The following is a 26,225-nucleotide window of genomic DNA, read 5'->3' as shown; positions in this document are numbered from 1 at the left end:
AATACTTCGAAAAACAGTGTTTAATAGACATTTCAAGTTCGAAAAAAAACCAGGTGGTCTGGAGGTATGAATTGACAGCTGTCAGCTGTTATATGTTCTATTACTTCCATCGATCAATAGTACATACTTGTGCGTTGTTTTGAAGAGTGTGGAGTTTATATGGTGAACCGAATGCGAAAGCTGTGAGCTGTCAATTCATCCCTCCAGACTAGTCTTTTTTCGAACTTAAAAGGTCTATGTCGATTTATACACGCCAATGCAATAAAATAATTTACAGAACACAGAATTGGAATTGTCTGCCATATTTATTCCAGCAAAATGTTTTCAATGTTTCGAATGAACACGAGCGAACAATTCAAATTTTGTATTTTTCACCTATTTTTCGCAACACTACACTAAACAGAATCAACAAAATCATAAATACACAAATTTTGCATCTAGCATTAATATGACGTTTGACACCAACTCATAGGAGAATGGAGTTTAGAAACTAAGTGTAAAATCAATTACAATTTAGCACTTTTCTTTTTTTGGATGTTTGCTCGTGAGCTCAATTTGTTTTTTTTATTTTAACCAGATATTTCTTCATCAAAAGTCTGCTGTCACTGAATTTTTTTTTTCATGAACAAACTTCACTGCAGTTCATGGGAATGAATCAATGTGAAGTTGTTACACACAAAAATAGTACAGTGATAATGAAGTACTATAAAAAATGTTGCGCCTTTACAGGCCAACCGACTAGGCGAATAAGAAGTGACTGATGTTACAGTAGTGACGTCGTCACAATATGTGATCAATATTTTTGAAGTGTGAGCCGATTTTGTAAGTGTACTAGATTTGTTTGTAAACGTTTTAATGTAACAACAGATTTATTTTGTTTTGTTCCGTTTTTATGTAAAATACTTATTTTTTGCACATGCAAAGTCCTCGTGTACTTGTAACAACCATTTTCTATTTTCATGGGACAGGCATTAAAATAGCATACTCGTGTAGTTGCTGACCTCGCCTTCGGCTCTACACTAATAACAGTTGCCATACCTTGTTGCTTAAAACGCATTTGTGAGTTCGCCTAGTATCACAAACTGACCATGTAATGAATTATTTCCACAACACCCAATGTAATCTACTAATCCGGCTATGAAAAAAAAAACAACGCAGGATCATTTGTAGAAGAAAAAAACATTTAAGAGGTTCCAGATGGCAGGCAAGGACCTACACAAATATTATGCACATGCATTTATGTGTGCATCATTGCATCATACTCCGTAATTTAAAGATTCCCCAATAGTATTGAACTATTAGATCACGTGGTTATACAACAAGTGAAATATCACAAGGTTAAGTTTGAATAGGTTTAACTAATTTACTTATTTGTAAGGATCGTATGTGTGTGCGTGATATTGGGATGTGTGACGATAGTGCATAGAAGAAAGGATGTACTGCAACGCGTTGGCCCTTTTTACGAAATGTCATTTATTTAGGTCGCAATTTTAATGTATTTTCGTATCGTGAAGAGAGAGTTATTACAGACCAGGGCCTATTTTAAGTAATTTTAATTACTAAAAATTACCAAAAATTACTAAAATTATTGAAAATTACCAAAAAATTACTCATTTTTTTTGGTAATTTTTAGTAATTAAAATTACTTAAAATAGGCCCTGTTACAGACATGTGAATTTGATGTCAAGCCTTCGATTGAAAATTATATACAACTGTACAGTTCAAAAACGTCCAAAAATGCACCGTTGCATAAAACACTTCAACATCGAATTTCGGGTCGTCCGTCATGTCTGTTTGCTTCACACTTCCTACAGACACCGTTTTCCTTCCACTAGTTAAGCTATGTAGTGTATGTAGGTATATCTGAAATGTTTCTGGCCTGATTTACCTGAATTTTTATTGGTCTTCAGATTTCAGGTAAATTCAGTTCAGACAGATATTCAGATCGATTTCAATTTCGGATCATGACCTGTTCCGAGTCTTATACATTTCCTTATGTGAGAGAATCAGCTCACCACTTATATTCGTCGTCTTTGTCGATGATCCGTTTCTAAAAAAATAAAAGATTTGAGTGGCTATTTATTAAATTACAACTCCTGTGAAACAGTTTGCAATTAATTTTAATCGAAAGTCGAGCATAAAATTTTAAGACATAAGGAACATTCGACCGAATAAAATTCACCGAACAAAATAGTATAAACCAGTAAGTTTACAGATACTAATAAATTTTGATGTAAATATAATAGAAGAACATTATGGTTTAGGTACGGTTTTACGTACCGTTATTATTACATATATAACCATGAAACGCCATATTTTCCGTTCATTCAACGAATTATACTACCACATTGGTAATCATGGAAAATGTTCAAATCTTACACATTTTCCGGAAAATATACAATGCGAAGAGGGTTTGAAAAAAGCTCCGAACAAAGGCGGAGCCTATGCTTTTATATAGTTGAACATGTGGAAAATTAAAAGGCGTAGCCAATATGCGTTCTATTTTATAAAGTTTGATTCTATAATTTTCACAGTAGCTGGAAGTTTTCGAACTTTCGATTCCATTCTTTATCCTTGTGATTCTGATGTTATGTGTAAAAATTTACATGATGCAAATATTTCAAATCGAATGGAGAACAATGACGAAACATGTTGCTTTCGAATTCTTAAATCTCTCTGATGTATGGTTAGGATACAGGAGATGTTTGAATTTATAATGTTTAAAAGTCTCGGTTTAAATTGTGTCATATACAGAAACTCCACCAGTTTTTATTTCATTTATTATCTTTAAGTAGTAGTACCTATTCTTTTAAATGTTATCAGTTAAAACCTCGACTTTAAATCATGTCATGTTTATTAAGGTAGTAGTAGTGAACATTTGAGAAATTACACACTTTTTCTTTTGTTGACTTTTAAAATTATGCCATTCTCTGACCTCAGCACAAGTTCTGAATATATTGGCAGTTCCGAATGGTCGCCGAGAGACAGCTCAAAATTGCGAACGATTTTCGATATAATGCACTTCATTTCGTAACTTGCAAATTTTTGACCTGCGAAAATAAAAATTTTTGTTCGCTTGAGTCTCCGATATCATCCAGTGTTCAACTTATACAGTGCAGTGGTATTAAGGGAGTCTATGGAGACGACTCTAAAACTTTAGTGAAACTTTGCATCTAAGCTCAGACTGTACGCCTTAGACAGGCATATATGTTTTCCACTAACTGAAACCACAGGACGCCGATTCTCGTGAATTTAAGAATTCGTTACTTGACATTAACCTTAACACTCTGCCGGTTACTGTGACTTGTCGACTTTAGGTACCCTGGGAAGTAGTAAAGGAGTCGAGGAATACCTCCAAATAAATTTCTAAAAATCTAAAATTTAATTTTTGATTTTTAGAAATTTATTTGGAGGTATTCCTAGACTATTTAAGTAAAGTCCAGGGAGCCTAAAGTTCCAGCGTGCGCATTATTCTGCAATGTGTGCCATATGCTTAATGTCACCGTACGATCCATACGATTCATTTAACTTTTAATGCGACAACTGTCAAGTTACAAATTCTTAAATTAAGGCTCGAGAATCGGCGCCCTAAGCGTTTAAATAGAATGGATAAATTTTCTTACCGATACAATTTCTCGGACCTGCCGAAAATGGAACGTAACAGAACGGATTCCACTTGTCCGTAGTTGTTTCAAGATCAAAACGTTCAGGGTCGAACTTCATTGGATTGGGAAAAATGTTCTCGTCTCGGCCCATAATAAATGGCGATATGTAAACGTTTGAATAACGTGGCAATGTAAGGCCGTCTACTTTCACATCATCGCAAAGCCTCCGACCGAAGTATGGTACTATCGGATAAATCCTCAGTGATTCCTTAATGACTAGATCCAAGTAACGGAAATTATTCAAATCCTTTAGTGAGACATCGTGATCGCCATCTTGAAGATGGTTGGCAACTTCTTCATAGACTTTCCGTTGCACATCCGGATACTTTGCCACATTGTAGAGCACAAACGAAATTGCACTAGAAGTGGTGTCATGTCCGGCAAACATAAACGTATCAACTTCTTCTCGTATGTCTATGTCGCTCAATGGTTCTCCGTCAACAGTTGACTGAAGAAGTAGATCTAATAACGCCATTTTTCGCTTCGATCCGACCATATCCTCGGCTGTATTCTCTGTCTTCGTTTTGCTATTAAACAGCTCGTTTCGTCGCGATCGAATTACGCTGTCGGTAAATTCATGCAGAATCTGTAGAGCCTTTTGTTCACGTCGGTACATCTCGGTAAATTTGTAAATTAAATCGAATCTTCTGATTGGATCAAATGATCGAAGAAAGATGATCTCAGCAATTCTGAAAGAATAATTGTTCTCCTTGAATGATATGTGGAACTACCATGGCCTCTTCCATGATGTGAGAATATTGTTAGTAGGGTAAGCGTACCAGTCCCCAGGCATGTATGAGTAGTCGACCCTATTGTTCTTTCATAAACTTTTTCTTATATATGAGAGAGGAACAGGTCCTGGAACTGGTGGGCTGGCACTTCTTCCCTATTGCGAGTTTCTATGGGTTATGATATCTTACTCTTTAACAGCATTCGCATATTCAGACGTATCATTTTGAGCGTTGATTTTACATCCCATCGCAGATTCACAGATAACATCCAATGCATACAGATTGACCATTGTAGCGACATTAATTTCCTGTCCATCAAATTTTTCGAGATTTCGAACGAATGTATTCCCTTGCTCGTCCATAATTTCCACAAATTTTTCGAGAATTTGGAAATGGAATGCAGAAGTCAAGACTTTTCTTCGTTGATGCCACTTATGTCCGGACGATATCAACAATCCAGTTCCGAGCCACGATTTCATAAGATCATAATCAATAGTTTTGTCGATCAGCTTGTTGCTCGTCAAGATTTGTTCAACAATTTTCGGATCGGAAATAACCATCGTTGAATTGTCGAACGGTTCAAAGGTGAATTGGTAAATTGGACCCAGTTTACGGCTCATGCCTTCCATCCAATCGAATATTTGTTTCGGTGATTTTCCAACAAATTCAAGGGTGTTATGAATCAAAGGGTATTTGTATGGTGACGGAATTTGAGCCAATTGATCATTGCGTGTTTTGTACTTCCAATGGTACCATAAAATCATCAGTGACAATGAACAAACGACAACGTATATAAACATTTTATTTTAATAAACTTTCACTATAACAGACCTTACACGTTGTAAAACAGAGAGCAACTGAAATCCGAAAATAAATTTTGATAAACCAAATATAAAAACCTGCTATATACGAAAACAAAAAAAAAACGATCAGCAGACGCAATTACCTTAAGGTAATTAGTGGAACTCTGAGAGTCGATTCGATTCAAAATATTTAAAGAATACCCGATGTAATGGACAAATATTGATTTTGCTTTTTGAAACGATTTGCTAACGTTCATATTTTATTTGGACGTGATAAATTTGTAAGACCCGTCGAAAACATAGCTAACGCCGACCCGTACGAAACACCTATTCGTATCAAAAGCCTTTAATGTGAAATTCTTCATTTCTCTTACTTCATTTTCTTCTCTGCTGAAAAACTATTCTCCCTTTAAAATCACTTACATTATCCACTCTTTGCCTTGTTATCATATACAACTAAATTGCCGGAGGCAATATAGACAGCCCCGTACGAAGACAAATTTCATAAATTCCTATTTAAACAGCTATTTACCGCTATATTTAACTATATTTCACTGTAAATAAACATTTCACAGATAAATATGATATTATATAGCTCTATATGCCTGTATATAGCTCAATATAGCTGTATATAGGTATATATAGATGTCCATATATGGAATCCCTGAAACCCCTCACACTTAACACATTATTTCCATGTTAACAGAAACTCTCTAAGCATCATTTTTCCCACTTTATATCGTTTTACTAAAATCCAATATGGCCGCCGCCGCCATTTTGTTAGGAGACCGGAAATAGTACCGACGCTTTACATTCGTTAATACCTTTCAAACAAAAAAAAAATTCATGAAATTCGGTCAAAATTTACTCGAGATATTGTCAAAATACACCACGTTCACTGTACTTCCGAGTAGCCAGTTAAGAGCTCACTCCAAGAGACCTAGCTCACGCTCCAAAGAACATAATTTCATAAAAAATTTTCCCTGATTGGTACGGTCAATACCTATCTAATAAAGCTAAAACAGACGAAATATGTTCAAATGTGGCCGACCTACAAGCAAAAACTGCTTGCCGCCCTGTGCCTGTTCCACACCAAGGGGTCTAACTCACGAGTCGGTCATCCGATTTCCATTAACTTTTTTTTTGTCGATCGGTATTGTAAATACCTTTTATTTGACGTATCACTTACAAGTTTAACGTTTAAATGTCCGGAGATATCTTCGAAAAACCGTAAAGCACTTATTGGGCCACAGCTGGGGAGGGGTCGATCCAAAATCACTCATCTTCGAACTTAGCCTGTCTTTTGACATTACCAAACGGGAAAAAAAAGAATTTTCAAAATCGGATGCGTTTTACTCAAGTTATCGTGCAGACAGACAGACGGACAGACGGACATTTTTTTTTCGCGGATTTGGCATCTCTAGACAACCACAATAGGTTTCCCCTTACTCAGGGAGTCCAATTCGACGTGTTACAAACGTATGCGTAAACCTATAAGACCCCAGTACTTCGTACGGGTCTAAAAATGTTTGTATGGGTCTATCAAACCAAAAAGGTATAAATGATGACTAGGCGGAATTTTTGTTGTCATTGATATAAATAGAATCAACGAAGATAAATAAAATTATAAACAGGTGAGAGAACATATGTAAGCCATGTGTTGGCGACAACGGATGTAAATATTGTTGATATGTGAAGCTAAAACAGTGGCTATTGTAACGAAAGTATGGTAATGTTTATGCAGTTTCAAATTGCTCAGGTGCAAATATAGCATCCAAATGAAGAGAATATTTATATTATACAAATAGGGTAACTTTTTTTTTATATCGTACGTGGAGGGTCAATAAATGATCCCCAGTTCAGTTGTGTTAAAAAGTTGTGTAAGCGACAGAAAAAAGAAGATTTAACTTTGACGAAGGTCTTTGTCAAAAATGTAAATTTAAAAAAAAATAGTTCGATGTTGCAATAGTTATTTATTGCATTGCGGTAAATATATCGACATTAAACACTGTTTTTCGGAGTATTATACCGAATAATAATTCTGTCATATATTGCGCTATGCCTGGCGTGATTATTAATTACCTAGAGTTCATAAGCCTACCAGGGACGCCGACTTGTGTTTGGGAGTAGTGGTGCTCATACAACAAGCGAATCTGGGAGTAATGGTGCTCTTTCAAGTAAAACTGGAAAGATGTAGTGGTGCTCATCATTCGAGTAGTGGTGCCCGAGCCTCGCTTGTCCTTAGAAGTCGGCGCCCCTGAAGCCTACATTAATATGTCAATAAGTTAGTCGTTTCCGCAATACAATAAAAGAATATATGATACCAAAGTATATTGCACGCAAAATACTCTGTTGTATATTACACAAATACTCGTTGCACTCGTATTTTGTGTAATATACACGAGTATACAATGCTGGCAATATTCTCCAGTATCATAATATTCAATTATAACACCGACTGCATATATGCTTTTTTAAGCACTAGATGTGTAGACTGTAGATTGTCATTCGAGGCCGGTAAAAAGAGTGTTACAATACACATCGTGTGCGTGAAAAAGCAATTAACCCATGCGAAAATTGATCATTACACAGCAATTCGTCCCTTGCGAAAATGATCCATTACATGATGGACTATTTTCGTTTTTTTATTTTCATTATTCTATGTGGAACAGGGCCTACTTTTGGATTTTTTTTTGGAAATTTTTTCCAAATTTCCAAAAAATTGCCAAAAATTTCCAAAAACGGCGAACGTCCAAAAACCGAATTTTTCCATCATTTCGAACTGATTTGGCAACTCCAGAGCTCAGTCTTGTGTTTTAGCCGGCTCTCAATGATTTTGTTTGATTATTGACGCTCTCATCTTATTAATTAATCATGCTCGACTTCATTTGAAAGCTCGTGGTGTCAAGAATCAAACAAAATAATTGCGAGTCAGCTAATACGCAAGGCTGAGTTCAGGAGTTGGCAAAACAGTTCGAAATGATGGAAAAATTCGGTTTTTGAACGTTCGCAGTTTTTGAAAATTTTTGGCAATTTTTTTGAAATTTTGGAAATTTTTGATGTGGAAATCAGCTTTCACATGGGCAGTTACTAAACAAAACAACTTGTGTATTTTTGAGCAACTTGCTTCGGCAACTGCTTTTTAGTACCCGAAGCTTGTCACAGAAACATTTGATTTTGCAGTCAATGTGGAACGAGGTTCCTATTTCCATGATTTTTTCTCTCGAACATTTTCTTTCTTACAAAATACCCCTCATGTTCTCTCCAATACATGAATATCAAATTAGCATTATGTCGTTCCTGCCCGAACTAAACGGTGAAGTAAACGGTCCTGATGGAGTTAATGCAATTCGCATATTTCTCCTTGACATCCCCCGTTCCTACACAAGAACAGTTTCTTCAACGGTCCCTGCTGCTATCTCGAATTAGAATTGGAAAAATTATTGCTCAGACGGAGATTCTCTTACCTTTTAATAGATTTTTCGATGTTTATGTTGCTGTGGAGTTGCTCTGTTGCTCAAACCTATAGATCTTTCGCATACAAATTTTATGCTTTCAGAAATGTTTCTTTTCAAGCTTTTACGAACAAAAATCTGTTTCACAACCTTCTTACGATGGAGCTCATTTTGCTGGAAATTCTTTTGTTATTTCCAATGGAAATTGTTTTTTATCCAAATTACGGCAGTAGGTGCCTCTATGGCTGAAACTTTGTATCTTTGGCTGTCACTGTTGTGCTATAGCAAACTTGTACTTGTTAAAATAATGAAGTAATAGATTTTGTCTCAATCTGTTGAAAATATTTACATCAAATGAAGTGACGGCAATATAACTCAAATATCCTTTATGTTTGTGGAAGGTTAAAATATAATCCCACAGATAGGCTCTAATACAAATATCCAATAAATCATAACATTGTATTCAAATGTTCTAGAAAAGATTTCAAAATTTTTTATTTCTAAATAAAATCGTCGTCTATTTCAAATCATCAACAAATCACAAACTGGAGTATAAAACTTGGTTCATCTAAAATATAATTCAGGAAAGCAGAAACGATTCTTTTCTTTCGCGTCATAAAAAGTTATTGCAGAAATTTCGTTTTTTATTTGCATAAACCATGCGGCATTCGAAAATTGAGCAATAAGGTCGTAAATATTTCGTATTTTTTTCGTTCGACACCAAACCCATTCCAAATACACTTACCACACACCATTTTCGCCTCATCTAAGGGAAAAAAAAATCCCGGCGCAAGTGTTCATCATAGTTTTTCTTGTTGACTATGTCGAATCCAAGTCAAATCAATTCGATATTTTTAGGGTCTTTTTTGGTATCATTTGCATAATCAAATGGTTAAGTTTTGAATATTTCGGTTGGGAGATGTATTTATTGTGTATATTTAGGAGGGTTATTATTTGCGACAAAAACATACATTTTTTCCACCATCATCGTCGAATATCATAATTTTCTTCTGTTGTAGAAGATTCAGATTTTTTTTTTTTGAAAAATACAAATATGCCATGGCACAGCGAAAAGTATAAAATAATTGAAATTTATTCGAAATATTATTTCGTGTTATGTATCATCTGATTCAATAAAAATTAAGATTTTCTTATCGCATTTTCCATAAAATACAATTTATTTCGGGAAAATTTTATCGCTTTACAAAACGGGTGTGTTTTGAATAAATTTCGAAAGGAATTGTGCAAATGGCGTGTGCGGTCGCAACAACAAAAGAAAATCACTCACGTCTCAACAATTATAAGATGTTTTTTAACGGTTTTCTTTGTGCATTCACTTAATATTTATGTGAAAGACGTGAAAATGATAAATAAATAATTACGGGCGACACTTTTCAGAATGTTATTTGAATTTGCTTTTTCCCGTTCTCTTCTCTGGGGATGCTTTCAATTTGAAACAATGTGATAAGGGAGAGGTGCATAAAATGAGACTTTAGTGTACCAGACGACTAAATCTATGACTAAACAGTAATACGATACTGAGGAAATTGAATTGCTATCCACCGCAATTAATTAATGCCATAATTGCCATAAGAATAGGAAAGAATAGGATATTGATATGTGGATAAATGACGAACGTCAAGTGGGACACATTAACACCCTATGATCAAAAGATTAACAAAGTTGAAGCTATTACTGGCTCTCTCAGGTCGATTTAGTTGAGTGATACTAAAATCAATAATTTGCTAGTTGATGTATCCTTCGATATCCTTCACTTATAAGTGTTTTAAATAGAAACAGTCTTTCTGTGAAAGACAGAGTAGATGAGCTGTGCAGGGAGATGAGAAAAAGAATTAATGACAGTGAAGAGAAAACCGAAACAATTTTTATTATCTGCTTTACCGTTGTGGCTGAGATAATTTCTTTCTTTCTTCGTAGGACACACTCTCGCGCCTTTGTACGATACTGTGTGTAGACTCACTAACAGCGGATATATTGAAAAATATTTTATTCGAAAAATAAATTTTCTATCATTCACAACAACACGTACATAACTCGCCACTACACAGGTCGCAACATCCGCTACAATCACCACAATCTCCGCAACACTCTCCTCCAGAACATCCATCACAGCAGCAACAACATGCACTGGAATCACTGCTCGATGCCCCCAATAGATCTGACCAACATCTGAGGCAACACCTAAAATAAACTCAAGATTGTATTATTCCGGAACGGTGTATACGACACTATAGTGGCCAATTTACCAGAAACGAATCAATTCGGCACACATTTGACCGCATGGCTCGGTACACATTTCCATACAACATTCTGCAAGACAATCTTGCGTTGACTCCTCACGTTTTTTTCGTTCAGCATCAACAGTTTCTGCACTTGGTAACGAAGTGAAACCCGTTGGCTTCGGTGCGACTGTTATAACATCTATAAAGAAATATGTTGCAGGTTTTATTGTTGGCAATTTCAACTTCAATCTAAAAAGAAATCGGGAATCTAAGCATTGTTTCAGCTTCAAATATTAAGTTCGAAGCTGTTTTTTTTTTTGATATGCTAAGAATGGGAACGAATGTTCAGTAAAAGAAGGTGTGGGAAACTGGTGTGGCATTGTTGGGATGTTGGGTAGGCTAACCTGTTTCTTGGACTAACTGAAGAACTGGACAAAAACGTAGCGACCACCGACCGAGTAAACGACCGTCACCAAACATTTAATATTTTTAATTTTACGCTGCAGCAACGTATCATAAGAGTACATATTAGTGTTAATTATGGAATGGAAGTGTGCTTGTGGACTGGAAATTTGAAATGAAAAATTGTACCACGGGAGGGAAGAGGGAACTAAACGCTCGGTCTTCACCTTTGCTTTGCTTAAAAAAATCGGTTCGGTCGTTAAAACGACCTTTAAACGAACTGTATTCACCCAACAGGCTCGTGCCGGGGTTCTAACAACTTATACTACAAAAACTACAAAAATAGTGTATCGGATCAAGGTGGAGTAGTTCTTACAAACGGTAAGAGTACGATCATTGAATCTTTGTTCCTTCTTTTGTTAATTGCGTCTTATTTGTTGTAAAATCTTTTACTTCATTAGTCCTAACATATTTTGCTATAAAAGACAGTCTTAGCTAGAGCACGTTGAGTATTTTATGTGGTTGTTCTCGATGATAGATTTAGCTAGCCGTTTCTATTATGCTAATTGTTCGAAAAGAATCAATTCTCTACAGCCGAACCACATTAAATTATTGAGAGAAACTAAACGTACATACAACTATCCAAAAAGAGCAAACAAATAAAATCAAACTTAAAAGTGTGTTTACGTGCCATAATGTGCACATGGGTTTTTAAATGGAAAAATAGACGATCTCTCATTTTTGTGTGTGTGTTGTATTAAATAAAGAGCAAGTAAAAAATTCTCGTCTGATTAAAATAACAACAAAAAGTAAGAATGATTCATTCACAGAAATCACCACAGATTGGAGACATTTCATGTGTACTACACATTTTGTGGCAAAAATGATAAAATCTATGTAAACATTGCATTGTGGCATTGATTCTAAATATATTTTCGATTCTTTTCTGTTCAGATCATTTTTCTCCTAAAAATCTAATTGAAAATTTTCTTGCAGACTATACAAAATCGCATCGGCATCATGCAACCAAAGATGTTATTTCGATCGTACTTACCAGTGTTATTAGTTTCTGACATTTAGAGAAAAGACAAACTTCAACACAACAAAACCACAACAGTTCTAAGCAACGATTTATCGAATACTACGTTGTATATTACATCGTTTTGTTGAATTACCAGCAATACAGCTATTCGTTCAATGAACGCATGAAAAAATATAGACCTGACGTCATCAAGCAAAGTTGCTGCACGATCGTTCTCAGTGTCCACTAGAATTTTTTTTAGATCAATACGCGCATGTACTGTCATTAACAGCGTAAAATTTCGGTGAAAATAATTTTCGGAATGTGCTATCAATATATTGTATTGGTGAAATTATGATAATGATAATCAACACAATGGGAGAAATGGGAGATAAACTCCTTTTTTTTACACAAAATTGCAATTTCCCTAAAAATTTTCGTTTTTTAACATAAAACTACAATTTCCCTAAAATTTGTTGTCTTTCTTTACAAAAAAATGCAATTTCCCTAAAAAAAATCTTCTTTTTCAAGGCAGGGTAAATTAAAATGATCGATTATGAAGATTTTTAGCGTATCGTGATTTGAAAACGAGTAGAGAACTAAATAACAAGCTTTCGATCGATTTTTATAACATTCACGGTGTCCCTTTTCTGAAGGTTACCCAAAAAATGACTTCTGATCATAGTGCCAGGACCCAAAAAGGAGTTCAAAACTGCTTTGCTTAGTCTTTGACTAGATCCGTCCCCATAGTCGACTTGTGAAAATAGCGACATTTCCCATACATTTTCAAGATTCTTCAGAAAGTGTTGAAACAGAACTGTTGCCTTCCGGCGTTTTTTTATTTTATAAAAACGTTATTCTGAGGAAAAAATTGTTTCTAAAAATTTTGATCTTTTTTACAAAGCTGCTTTAGGTGTATAGGTGCAATTTGGTACATCGAATTAGCTTTGTGAAAAAAATTGACCTTCTTATCCAATTTCTTGCAGTAAGGATACTTCACAATTGTCACACATCCATTCGCTTTGCAGATTTTCGGTCTACGGTTACATGCTGGCATACAGAGGGTAACTTGTTGCAACCACCTTTCCTCTGCATTTCCACGAACAACTTCACAAGTCCAATTTGTACATAATAAGTAAACCTAAAAACTCACCACGTCGAACTTTCGGCATTCATTCCACAATAAAATCATTTGTATTTACTAAATTTCCAGTACCGCTGGTATTAGCTGACATATAGATTGCATTCTATTTGAATTGGATTCAGAAAGTTCTGAATTACTTGTTTATCATCGTTACAAAAATACGTCTGAGAGAATTCATTGTTCTCACGATTGGAATTTTCAGGACGAATCTGCAAATTTCGATTTCTATATCAGCTACTAGAAACTCGCAACTTTGGCATTTCATTAGCCAGGTTCATATTCTATTCATTATTATAGTATCTAGTTTCTAGAGTCTAGATTCTAGACAGTATGTACCAAAGTGAATACACCACTCATATATTTCTTTACACAGTAGCAAACAATGCCATTTTACATTTCTAAGAATTAAGTTCAGAAAAGCAACAATTGAAAACAAAAAGCAGATGAAGTATGAAGACTTTTCGAACATGCGACCGGCTTTGCGTCAGATCAAACGACTTACTAGTAATTAGAACCCTATATTTAACTGCGTTTGAACGTTTGATACAACTCATTCTCATTATCAGACTCGATGACACTGTAATCCACCAATTTATGAATTTTCTGAGGACAGCTCTCTTCTTTCGAATGTCTTTTACGGCTATATTATAGCCGCTGTAAACAGTTCTGTAAATCAGCGATAAATTTTTGTTTTGGCACACACAATTTACCTTGCACTTTCGTTCATGAATTTTACATAAGATCCTCCACCAACAGACAAAAATGGATAAGAACCAAAGAAGCACCTTCTTCAGCTTTATTTACTCAAGGTCGTATACTTTGTTATCACTCGAGTATCTGTATCTGCGTGACCCCTTCCCAAAGTTTACACTTTTGGAGAAAAACTCAAAAGTACAAGGTAGACTTCGGTTGAGGCATTTCCCTCGCGCTTTTGACCCTCGAGCCACACTTGATAAAACAACAAAATTCCAAAGACGTAATCTACTATTTACATTTCAATCTTTGTTTAGCATCAATACCCTCATTTTGAGATCACTGTTGGACCACTTCAAGTCAATATGATGTAATTCGAACTTTAACTCGAACTCGCTATTTATCTGCTATCGACATCGACGATAAGTGAACAAGCAATGGCCTCTGGCTAGTGTTCCCCTATATGTTAGGAATGTATATGATAGAAACATTGCAGTGATAGATCGAAAAGGGTCAGCGTTCTTACACCTCGTAAACAAATGTTAAGGTTACCATTAATTAGATGCAGAAATGAATATACTGAATAGATTTTCCAATCTATTACAGTTACCATACCTTAGCGTTTAAAGGCTTCACCCATGCGAACAGACGAAATTATTTATTAAATTATTCCTGTCATAAATCCAAATTCCTTTCTGTTTGAACGATTTATGACATTCCGACGATGACACTGTCTACCATGCATTATAAAAATAGATACCGAAAAAAGCACCGAATCGCATTGAATCGGGGGGATAGAAAAAAAAATGTTTCATGAAAATAGGATACAAGCTCAAACCTCCCTTAAAAATGAAAACGCAACATTCGTTTATTCAATTCCAATATTTTTTTTATTGTTTATAAGAGAAACGAATCGAAATTTGTGTATACACTTCCCATGAAGTATGACCACTTAGCCAGATTACATATACTGTACTGAAATCATATTGGGTGGCTGATTATATTATCTTTGAAAGCATAAATGGGAGAGATGATGAATAGGCGCCCTGAGCTGTCACATATGTCGTCTGAAATCTAGAACCCTGTGTCTTGTGTCTATATCATAATAAACTAACATTCAAGCTGCAACACACTATATGTATATAATATATTTGAGACAAGAGGATATTTATGAGTGTTTAGTTTGTGGTGTTTGAATATGCATCGTCTCTATGAATACAAAGGGGGAGGGAGGTGAAAAAGAGTACGATGTCAAGGGAGTACTTTTGTTCTTCGCTTGTGTGGCTTTTGTGGCATATGTTTCAGAAAAAAATTGTTCTATTTTCATTGTCATAGATAAAGTTTTTCCTCTCAAATTCTCAAAAAAAAAATGTAGGAAAAAAAACCGAACCACAGCAGAAATTTCAGCTTAAACGCCTAACATCTTTTAGAATAAAAAATAAAATAAAATTTAATAAAATCGACGCTTTCGAATTTCCAAATTTAATTTATGTGTTTGTCTGCAATCGTAAATTTAACGCCAGCAACGTTGCAACAAAATGCCATTAATTTTAAAATCTTTTCTACATAGTGAACATATCGGTTGGCTGCTTGTCGATTTGAATATGGTACTGCCAAATGGTGGTTTTGCGAATATGGGTGAGGTTTGCCAGCACGGGAATTTTATATTATCACTTTTTTGTTGTTGTCGGTGTTGTTTTTGTAATTTATTAAATTGATTTTCCGATTCAGGATTTGTCTGTGTGCTGATGAGATGATGGTGTGCGCCTTTTCATATTTACATCAATTTTTTTTTATAAATCGTATGTCTTTCAACAAGCTCGCATAACATTATTTGTTATGATAAATATTAAGTTTGAGAAGATGGTACGGCAAGGAAGATTAATGTTACATAAATTGTTAAATGCAAATTTAGATATATCCTAGCAGTTGGTGTTGAATTGAATGTTTATTCTCTTAAATGGCGTTAAATTGATGTGTGTTGTGTGCTTGTTTTGTGGAATTAGATGAATGTATACGAAAGGATAACAAACTACAAGCTGGATTTTGAGTTGTAGTAATCGTTGAATAATTTTGTAAGATCGGGTTAATTACTGTAAGATGGACGAGCCAGTATCAGTTTTTATCTATCTTTATTCTCTAATCTAACAACTTTCAACTAGAAATCATGTCCGCTTTTAGGTCTTCAAATCGACGGTTTTTGCAACGATTTTCAGAAGTAGATTTTTGGGTGCCGTTGTTTCACCTAGTTAGACAAATTTTAGTAGAATTAAAAAGTGTTTACAATCTAGTACTTCACGTACTTCACTAGGTCAATCTATCAAGTCATTTAGAAGTCCCATCACATTTTTTAGCAACAACAATTCGTGTCGTAACATAAAATAACTCCGAAATGAAAATGCTGCTGAGAATGCAACTTTTCATTGCCAGTCATCTGTTAAGTGCAACTGCAACGAACATTATGATCGATGAGCTGTCGTTAGAATTTTCTTGTAGGAGCGAAAAATACATGACAAAACGAACGAAGAACAAAACATCAGATCAAACACTAGACAATATTGAAGTACAAACAAATTGAGAAATTTAATTGCACAGCGAAATATTAGCAGTTTGTTCAATGTTATTGTGTATAACACAATCTACTCTATTCATTCAGTTCATAAAGGGAATGGGTACAGAAAAAAAACGGTAAAATAAAAGTCAAAGTTTAAATTTCCACAAAAAACGATTTAATCAAACAGATAATAGTTACGACCATCAAACCAACTAAATAAATCAGTTTTCCCCAAAAACTTTATCCCATTTCCATCATCATTTTACGATCGAATTATTTTAGAGAACCACTTTCGAATTGCGGTTTACATAAGTTGGAGAACGAAATTTCTTTTTCTTTTTTAATTTGAAATCATTCCGTGGGGATTTCACTTGAATATTTATTGTGCCGGCTTGGGATATTGTTTCAGTTTATCTTCTTCCAGTTAGATTGAGTGAGACGTCAATGTGATGGTTTTCAACGAATAACAAAACTTAAATTTTACAACCACTCTAGCGATATTGGTTATGGTTATTTTGATGATTGTCTGGATGACGCTAATTCCGGAAATATTTCTGGATTGTCGACAAAAGAATAAAGAAGAAGAATATCTATAAATCGGAAAGGATAACCGGTCATTTAAAATCTGAACTTTAAAATGTTCATTCAGGAAGCAATTTCTCTTAAATTAAATGCACCAAATAAAGTAAAATTTTAATGAATGGACTAACAGAATTGCGTAACTTTATACCCGAGTTATCCAGCTAACGTTATGATAGCGAAAATATCATCTCATTTGTCCCCATTGCCAGTGCTATACTACAAGTCGACTAGACACAAAATATAACTTTGCCTGAAATTATAACTTCCACTAAATAACAATTCACGAAAATGTGAAAATAAACCAACCACACAACATTTCCATTTACATAATGGCGAAAATGGTGAAAATTTCATATAAAGCTTTTACTTCATATAAAATCAGCGCGTTGTTAATTTTGGTTACATCCGTCGGGTTGACTTTTGTGTGTGTGGATAAAATACGGAGTCCAGGAAACCGGGCCATGGTTTTCTGTACTACTCGCTTTATATGCAATGTCATTTTACAGTACTCTTCTGTTAATAAATTTAAATTTTATTGTGGCTCTAATTTTCCGGAATACGTTTAATTTATGTTTTATTTCCTTTAAAATATGCAAAATGCATATTGTGGTGTATCCATGGAATGTATTTTACGAATTTATAATTAGTTATAGCGCAGGTTTTTTGTTTGTTTTTTTTTTTCGTTTTTGCTACAACGAGCAGTTTGGCAAAATGTTGTTTTTACAATAATAAATGATTTATGCATCCGACATAGAATCACTTATTTTTCTGGAACCCAGATTGTAATTTTGTCTGAATTTTCCAATATTTCATCCATACGATCGATTCGGACAATCGACAATGTATCTTTTATTGACATCAACAGTGAAAATGAGACCTAACATAGCACAGATTCTAGTATCAACACCAGTATGTCAAATGTCAAAAAGCCTACAAATTTTGATAAATGTAAATGGAAAGCCATCAGCCTCCATAGATTATTCTGTACTGTACTATGCCCATGCCTATTCATTTGCTATCGACAGCAATAACAATAATAGAGATGACCTACGGTTAATATGGTCTTACATAGAAAAATTAACGGTTAAACATCTGAAGTAAAAGATTTCGTATCAAACACTGTGCAATAGTTTGAGCAAAAAAAGTACAATGAATGTTTGACATTTTGTATCAAAATCTAAGTAACGGTCTATTTGAATAGTAGTTACGATCGAAAAAGTTGTTTATAGTCTCTCCTAAAGGTTAAAAGTAAAAAACCAACGCTTTGAAATATCCCTGGTTCATAATTAGACTTTACAGCACAAAAAAGGTTCTTTTTTATCTGTTGAAAGCGCAAATTGGAACAGGTCAATTCAACCCGAATTTGTGCCTGAAAAGTGAGCTATCGTGAGCCTTATTACTTTTTAACCTTACCTGCTATGCGTTGACTGCGATAGTATAACCTGAAATAGTCACCCCAGTCAACTTTATAATTTTACTCATACTCTGACAAGTTGTGGTGAAATGTGACCTGACCTGACTGTTTCAGGTTGATTAGGCCAAATGACCCTAAATCACCCGAAACCTGATTGGTTGGCCCTGTTTCTAAACTGGCTGTTTGTGCTGGGGACATCAGTGAAATTTAGACATAAAGCGACATAAAGTTGTTTCAGCTGTTTTTCAGCTGATCCACCTATATAGAAAAGAGACTGCTCTTTATTTTAATTGCTATTTATACGGTTTTTATAATGATTTTTGTTTGTATGATCAGCTGAATTATAGTTGAAACAAATTCGTGTCTAAATTCGTTCCTTGAACGGCTCAATGGCCCGACGGCTCTCCTAAACGACGAGCTATGACTGTTGCGGTCTGACATAGCACAGAGAATGTTCAAAAAGGAAGTAAATGATTTAAAATCAATCTTTTGAAAATACTTCTATCAAATGAAGTAACAGATCCTATAGCAAAACTGCTAATCCGTGAAAGCTATGTCGTAGGCTACCACATTATCACTAACAAATCCTCTTATTTAGTTTTCACAAACTGCATAAATCACAGGCACACCCAAAATAATGAATTGTGACAATGGTGTAAAAATCCCAGCTACAAAAATATTATTCATTACCGCCGTACACATAACCCATCTCATATTTATATAAAACATAAAATATTTTATCGTCAACTAAACTTTTTTTTCGCCAACATTATTAACACCATATAAATCCATAATCACCCTCGAAAAACGTTTAAACGTAATCGATGCATGAGCAAAAAGCTCATCGTTGTCCCCCAACGAAAAAAAACAACAACTAAGTAATTCCATGTAGTACAGCGAAGCATACCAAACAAAAACAATAAACATTATAGCATCCCCCAAAATCGTTTATGTCATCCCACACAATAAAACCCCATTGTACAAAATATATGCATGGGAAAAGTGGATATTATGGTTCGGTTGTGTGAAATAGAAATACATGACTGTGTGGTATAGCTTTTTGTAGAACGATAAGAGACTGTTCGAACCGACACATAATGTTTGCGATATTATTTCTTCTTATTCTGTCTAGTAACGTTTTTCTGAGACAATTTCACCGTTTAACAAATATTTGTGGAAAATCAATCTGATGGAATTAATTAAACAGAAAGGGGTTAGCTTTGACAAGAATTCATATATTGGTCAGTTAAATTATTTGTTAATTTGAGGATTAACCTCTGTTCAGAAGTAATGTCGCCAGCACATTTCTTCACGTCATATCACGAAAGAGTAAACAGAAAGTTCCAAACTGAATCTGAGTCGTGGCTATGTGACGGAGCATTACACTACGTAGTTTCAGTAAATAAAATTCTCAATAATATGCCCTGTTTTCGACTCATAGTCTATCACATTAAACCTTTTGGAGATAGCAAGTCTAATCGCTTACAATAATCTGTTACTTCTTCTGTTGAATGTATCGCCTAACAAATTCTTTTATTTCATTTGTTTCACCATAATTCTGCTAAAAAAGATAACTTTAGTTAGAAGATTTCTTTTATTTTTGTGGATATCGATAGGAGACAGCCGCTTCTAAAAAGTTTTCTTTCTGGAAATTTCGCATTCAAATTGAATATCGAATGCTTTTGGTTGAACTTTTTTTTTCTAGAGAAACGCTATATTCCGCTACGTTTTTTATTATTTGATTCTCGAAAACCATTTTCGATCGTATTTTTACTGGCGGTAGTGTCACACATATATTTTTTTAGAAAGAAGCAATTAGTTTCTCATTCAATTTCATGTGTAATTAAATGATGGGAAGCGAAAGAGACTCTGTAAAAACTCCAACGTTAAAACATATTTTGGCTGATGTTCACGGTATTGCTCTGGTGCATACGTTCCTCTTTATTCGAAATTTGTCCGATTACATTTAGCTGAAACTATAAAAAGCAAATCTAATTAAAATCACGTGCGAAAATATGTTCCATCTATTTAGTGATATGAAGCAAAAATTCTGACCGTATGCAGACTTTGGTTCCACTCCAGTAAAAAATTGCTTTAAAAAGAGGGAGACAATCCACCTAATTACACTGGTATATACTATGTAACTATCGCACATTAAAAAAAATTTGGAAATGAAATTTCGCTGGTAATTCTCGATGCGCTGAATGAAGCAAATTATTTTCTTCTTTTCTCATCGTTTTTATCAAAAAATATTTTGTCGTTGAGAGTATTTCTATTCAAAAATGTAATAAATTTCATTGGAAATTGATGATGACTTCGCTTCCTTTTGAATCTTGTATACCATGATCTATATGATTATGTACCACAACATCATACACGAATTCTGTTCGTAATTATTTGACTTCACATTGTTCCCATGCGAATTGGGTTGATACCGTTGCAAATTTTTTTACTGAGCGAAGCGAATTTCGAACAAAATGGGGTTGTTGATGGCTAAATATGCTGCCGATTTAATACAGAACAAGGCATAACGAATCTTGAGTTTTATAAATCAATTTGGGAACGCTGATAAAAGTGCATTTTATTTAAATTATTTTTGTAGGATAACGATGAGGGTCTCGGTCGTAGCTAAATGAAATAAAATTCTCACAAATTTCACATGTACTTTCTAGTACTATACAGCACATGTATAGATTATGTACACCCTAAGATCAGAATTAGTAATTGAAGAAAGTTATTCTTTAGAAACGTAACCTTTTCTGTGGTATTATGACATAGAAATATTCCTGATTAATGAATCAATTATACAAATAAAAATTCAACCTGTGTCCCAATAGCTTAATAACTACAATATATTAGATCTAGACCTGTGCGCTCGCTGGTGATTTTTTTTTATTGGCGTGAGCCTCTATGATGTTGCTAGACTACTGTATAGAGCATTGTGGTCACCCCACAATGTAGGAATTGTTATAAGAAATCAATTTATTTCACCACAAAATTCGAATCTTATAGATTCGACCTTTATCCACATAATTGAGTAATCGGTGTGTGTTATACATATATCCCCTATCAACTGATCCATTTGACCACTTGACAAAAATTCAAATCATTGAATTTTTACTACTTTTGTTTAAAGCGAGGTTCAAAGTATCGCCTACACGGAAAATTCGTAGATTTCGTTAAAGGCTGTGTAACTTATAATGTGGCTGCAGTTCTTATAATATAGCTGCAAGACTTATAAAAATATAGCTACTGAATTAATGTTGGTTATTTACCTGCAATGTGAGTTACACAACTATATTATAGATTACAGAGCTACATTATGCATCGACAACACATGTTATAGCTAGGATTTGCATATTGTGGCTGTGTACTCTATATCATAGCTGTGTAACGCATATTTGACGTATGAAAAATATAGCTGTGTGCTGCATATCAGAAAATGTATGGGACCATGCATTCAAGTTGTGATTCGTACTGACGCTTGGTCGGACTCAATGTTAACAGATAAAGAAAAATCGTAAAATAGCTTGGCTGATTTTAATAAAGCTTGATTGTCAGGTTATAGAAATACCTCTTCAATAGTCAAAATCCGTGGAAACACAGACGAATGAAAGTATATATCCGTATATATCAGAAATTTCAATACATTAGAAACGAATTAAGCCAAGTAACTGCTCCCAAATGTCAAACTAGGCATTTCACAGAAAACAATTGAATGGGCGATTCTTCACGCAGGCAGTCTCAATTCACTTTCTTTCAGAACCTGAAACAATGCTCCAATGACAACTCACCAAAGTAAAAATGCTAAATATGAAAACTACATACTTGAATTAGGCTGTGTGCCTTATAATATAGCTGCAGAATTTATATTGCGGTAACAACGCTTCGAAATAAGAACGTGTTAAAGCACAAGCAAAATTAGCACAACAGTAGCATAGTTGACGGTCGGATTATCAGGTTAAGCATCAATGGGCGCGGTTAGTACTTGGATGGGTGACCGCAAAATTCATGAAAGTTTAGGAAAAAATTTTATTTCTCGAGATAGATTTGAAACGCGTCTCACAGCTATAATATAAGTTACACAGCTTTTTTAACTACAGTCTTCGCAATATGCATTACACAGCTATATGCCAAAAAATGGGGGTGCTAAGTCCACTTATAGATCTCACACACATATTGGGATTTTCCGTGTAGTCTTTGATACCAAATCTTTTACTTCATTTATTTAAACGAAAGTTTTACTAAATAAGACAACGTCGTTGCTAACATTTGTCATTGTTGTTGATAACAGATGATTTGCCGTTTGTAAAGGTTGTGAACATATGCCAATAACCTCGAGCAAAAAAAAAATCAGTCCAACCTTATTCAGAAGATTGATACGGGTTTCTTTGACTTTATCTTAAAAGAATACTTACAACTATGGGACAAGTAGGTTGGCCTGTAGAGGCGCCACATTTCTCTCATAGTACTTCATTCTCTGCGGATTATTTTCATGTGAACCAACTTCACATTTGTCATTACAGAACAAATGTCACCATATGAAGTTGGTTCACATGAAAATAAGCGCAGTGACAGCAGTAATTTTATGACAGAATGTACTAAAATATGGAAAAACTCTATTACATTTCTTCTTAGTTTCTAAACATCATCACAAAAAAATAATGATCAGGTCTATTCCTTTATTTGTTCAACCTATCCTGATGGTGATTGGAAAACATTTAACTTTGTTTTACCTTACATTTTTGCAAAATTTTGACGACTTCAGCTAGAGTACATTTTTTTTGTCGTCTCGTCAATATAAGATGATAATGCCGTGAATACACCGTGAAAATTGCTTCGATTCTCAAGCCAAAAATCAGACACAAAGCATATAGAGTTCTGCAGCCAAATACAAAAAAATCCATAAAAAGCAACAAAATTTGAATAAAAAAGAATTAAAGACACAAGCTGTTTCGTACACTTGTACAGCCATTTATTATATTCTATGATATAACCAGGCGCTCTATTTCACAATATTATCGCTAGGAGAATATTTTAAAATTCATAAAATGTAAATTATATACGAAACATTTTCCTCTTAAAAAATATTTATCACAAAACGATTGTACGTATGTAATATGGTCTTTTGCTTTACGCGCAAATTTCCCTGCTCCCGAAAAGCGCTGATGATGATGACAATGCAAACACAAAACATTTGTACAAATCTTTTATACAAATTTTTCACATTTATCATCATTTGGAGTAGCGGTAAAACTTTATTATTTTTTACCATTTGGAGAAGCATATGCGAAAAGTATTCTTCATTTTCCCCACTGATATACATAGTTGGTGTTTCGGCGTCGAATTACTCAACAATATTTTACATTGAATTCCTTAAATTTTCTATTTCTTAGATCAAACTAGGGACTCGGACTTTAATGAACCTGATTCGGAAAGTTACAAGAGGTAGTCGTACATTAAACGCAAGATGAGTTTTTATACCTAATACACCTACAACGTTCAAAATAAATTTCATCCTGATTAACAGTTCATGGAATGAGTCTTTCAGACTGTTTGAACATAGGTGATCCAAAATTCAGTGTGAAATTTCTCAATATCGACGGGAAAAAAAATTGTTCAACTCATTGTGGCATCTGTTATCGATTAGCACAGACCAAGGTCCAAAAAATGAAGTAAAAGATTTGAAATCAATCCTTTGAAAACACTTATACCAAAATGAAGTAGTAGATGCTACAATAAAGCTGTTGATATGCTTGTCCGTGAAGTGAAAGGTTAATTATTCAAAGTAAACTTAAATGTTACCAATCAATCTTATGAAGAAACGTAGATTAGAAGAAGTATTATACCTACCTTTCTTTCAAATATTATATTGATCTAAAGGTCTTGTTGTGTATTGTAGCTTAGGTATTTCCATGCACTTTTAATAACTGAATATGCAGACTGCTTTCGCTTTTACTGCTTCAACAACGCGTGAAAAACGAATGTAAAAGCACACGAATCAGTGGTGGATACACTTGTAATACGCAAAGAAATTCATTTATCCAATTTTATAATTTTTTGTTTTTCTCATCGATTATATGCCTCGTAGGTTAGAAAAAGCAGGGAAGAAGTCAGCAAAATAATATATATTTTTCTTACCGTAAATTCCACTGGTTTCTGCCTTCAGAATACAGTAACTTGAATCTCTACCTAAATTTTTATTGTGAATGGAGATAACTCCTAGAGATTTTGCAAACACGTCAAGCATATCACCTTGCATTACCGACATATTAAATCGAAATTACTTCATTACATCCTGCACAGCTGGGTCTTCGGTCGAAGATCTTATTTAGAAATTTAGCTAAGGTATTTCTCTCTTGTTTCTCCTGAATCAGACCAGTTCATATGGTTCTGGATAAATAGGGTATTAACTTTTGTTAAGAACAGAAGCCACTACATGAGTGGAATTTGTTTCATATTCTGATACAAATTTAGGTTTATGAAAATTAATAAAAAATTCTAGAAAGCTTCAAATTAAAATGACATCTTTCTCGAGAACAGTTCATATGGTTTAAAATCTTTCGTTTTTTTAAATTGCTATAGAAGATTTCGTCTCCCTTGTCTTCTATCCTTTCAAATAAAGGTATGAATGTTAGTTAATCTGTTAAAGACTGCAAGCATATTATTATTATCGAGTCTATTACTTCTATTGATCAAAGTATTTTTAATCTGTTGATTTCAAATCTTGTACTTCAATTTTTTTACCATGCATTTTATTTTATAAAAAAAAAACCATAATTACCCAGAACTTGTCATTATTTTTGTCGTCGTTATCGATAACAGATGAATATAGCAGTGAATTTTCAGCTACAATTTTGCTTAGCTGTTTTTCAGCTGATCCACACAAACCATCAAAACTGTCCATACGTCTTTATAGGGCTACGTGCGTGTAGCAGCTTCAACCGTATAAACAAGTATAAACAGTTTTGATTGTATGTGTGGATCAGCTGAAAAACAGCTGAAGCAAATTAATGCTGAAAATTCACTGCCTCTGACCGTAGCCATATGATTATTGATATGAAAATATACACCTCTTTGAACGAAATAAGTATTTAGCCACTGCCTGGCAGATTTACCCGTGATATTAAATACGTTCTCAAGCAAAACAATGAAGAAGACATAGACATAAACGGTAAATTAGAAGGGAAGTGAAATTTGCTGCAAATGATCTAATAGTAGATTCTGGTTAAATTAACAATGTCCGAAAAATACATAAGTCATTTTACATCTTTGCGAGTTAACAGAAATTACTTCAAACATCAGCAATGAATCATTTCGAAGAAAACACTTCGCGTTTTTTGGAATAGATTGATAGATGTTTTTGGACATCATTGAGTGGTCTCACTACCATTAAGCATTGACGTTATTGCAAAGAGGTTCCGGTTTTATCTAACTTTTCGTTTGGTACTGAACTGTTGTCAATTGTAAATCTGATAAGATTCAGAAGGACAATCAATAAATACGAACGGATTTTTT

At 34.3% G+C, this 26,225-nt stretch overlaps 1 protein-coding gene and 1 long non-coding RNA gene across 2 annotated transcripts; both read right to left on the bottom strand.

The window, feature by feature from the left end:
• Positions 1-2,048: 2,048 nt before the first annotated feature.
• Positions 2,049-5,255, bottom strand: LOC119080441 (cytochrome P450 4d1-like). The gene is made up of 3 exons (XM_037188804.1): positions 4,586-5,255; positions 3,624-4,354; positions 2,049-3,050 (listed from the first exon to the last, which is right to left on the bottom strand). The coding sequence occupies exons 1-3, from the start codon at positions 5,194-5,196 to the stop codon at positions 2,887-2,889; spliced, it is 1,506 nt and encodes a 501-aa protein (XP_037044699.1). The 5' UTR covers positions 5,197-5,255; the 3' UTR covers positions 2,049-2,886.
• A 5,377-nt stretch (positions 5,256-10,632) lies between these two features.
• Positions 10,633-12,510, bottom strand: LOC119080563. The gene is made up of 3 exons (XR_005088333.1): positions 12,354-12,510; positions 10,922-11,096; positions 10,633-10,856 (listed from the first exon to the last, which is right to left on the bottom strand). It is a non-coding gene; the product is annotated as an uncharacterized LOC119080563 (long non-coding RNA).
• Positions 12,511-26,225: the final 13,715 nt, after the last annotated feature.

This window comes from Bradysia coprophila, unplaced genomic scaffold (genome assembly GCF_014529535.1).
Source record: "Bradysia coprophila strain Holo2 unplaced genomic scaffold, BU_Bcop_v1 contig_350, whole genome shotgun sequence".
Taxonomy (NCBI): Eukaryota; Metazoa; Arthropoda; class Insecta; order Diptera; family Sciaridae; genus Bradysia; species Bradysia coprophila.
The sequence above is the reverse complement of the archived record's forward strand: the minus strand, read 5'-3'. Positions and strand labels throughout refer to the sequence as shown.

Excerpts from the sequence above, each read along its gene's own strand:
- LOC119080441 (XM_037188804.1), bottom strand. The coding sequence starts at position 5,196 with ATGTTTATATACGTTGTCGTTTGTTCATTGTCACTGATGATTTTATGG. Across the intron at positions 4,355-4,585 it reads TATGCGAATGCTGTTAAAGA|AATTGCTGAGATCATCTTTC; the intron begins GTAAGATATCAT and ends TTATTCTTTCAG. Across the intron at positions 3,051-3,623 it reads AGGTCCGAGAAATTGTATCG|GTCAAAAATTTGCAAGTTAC; the intron begins GTAAGAAAATTT and ends TTATTTTCGCAG.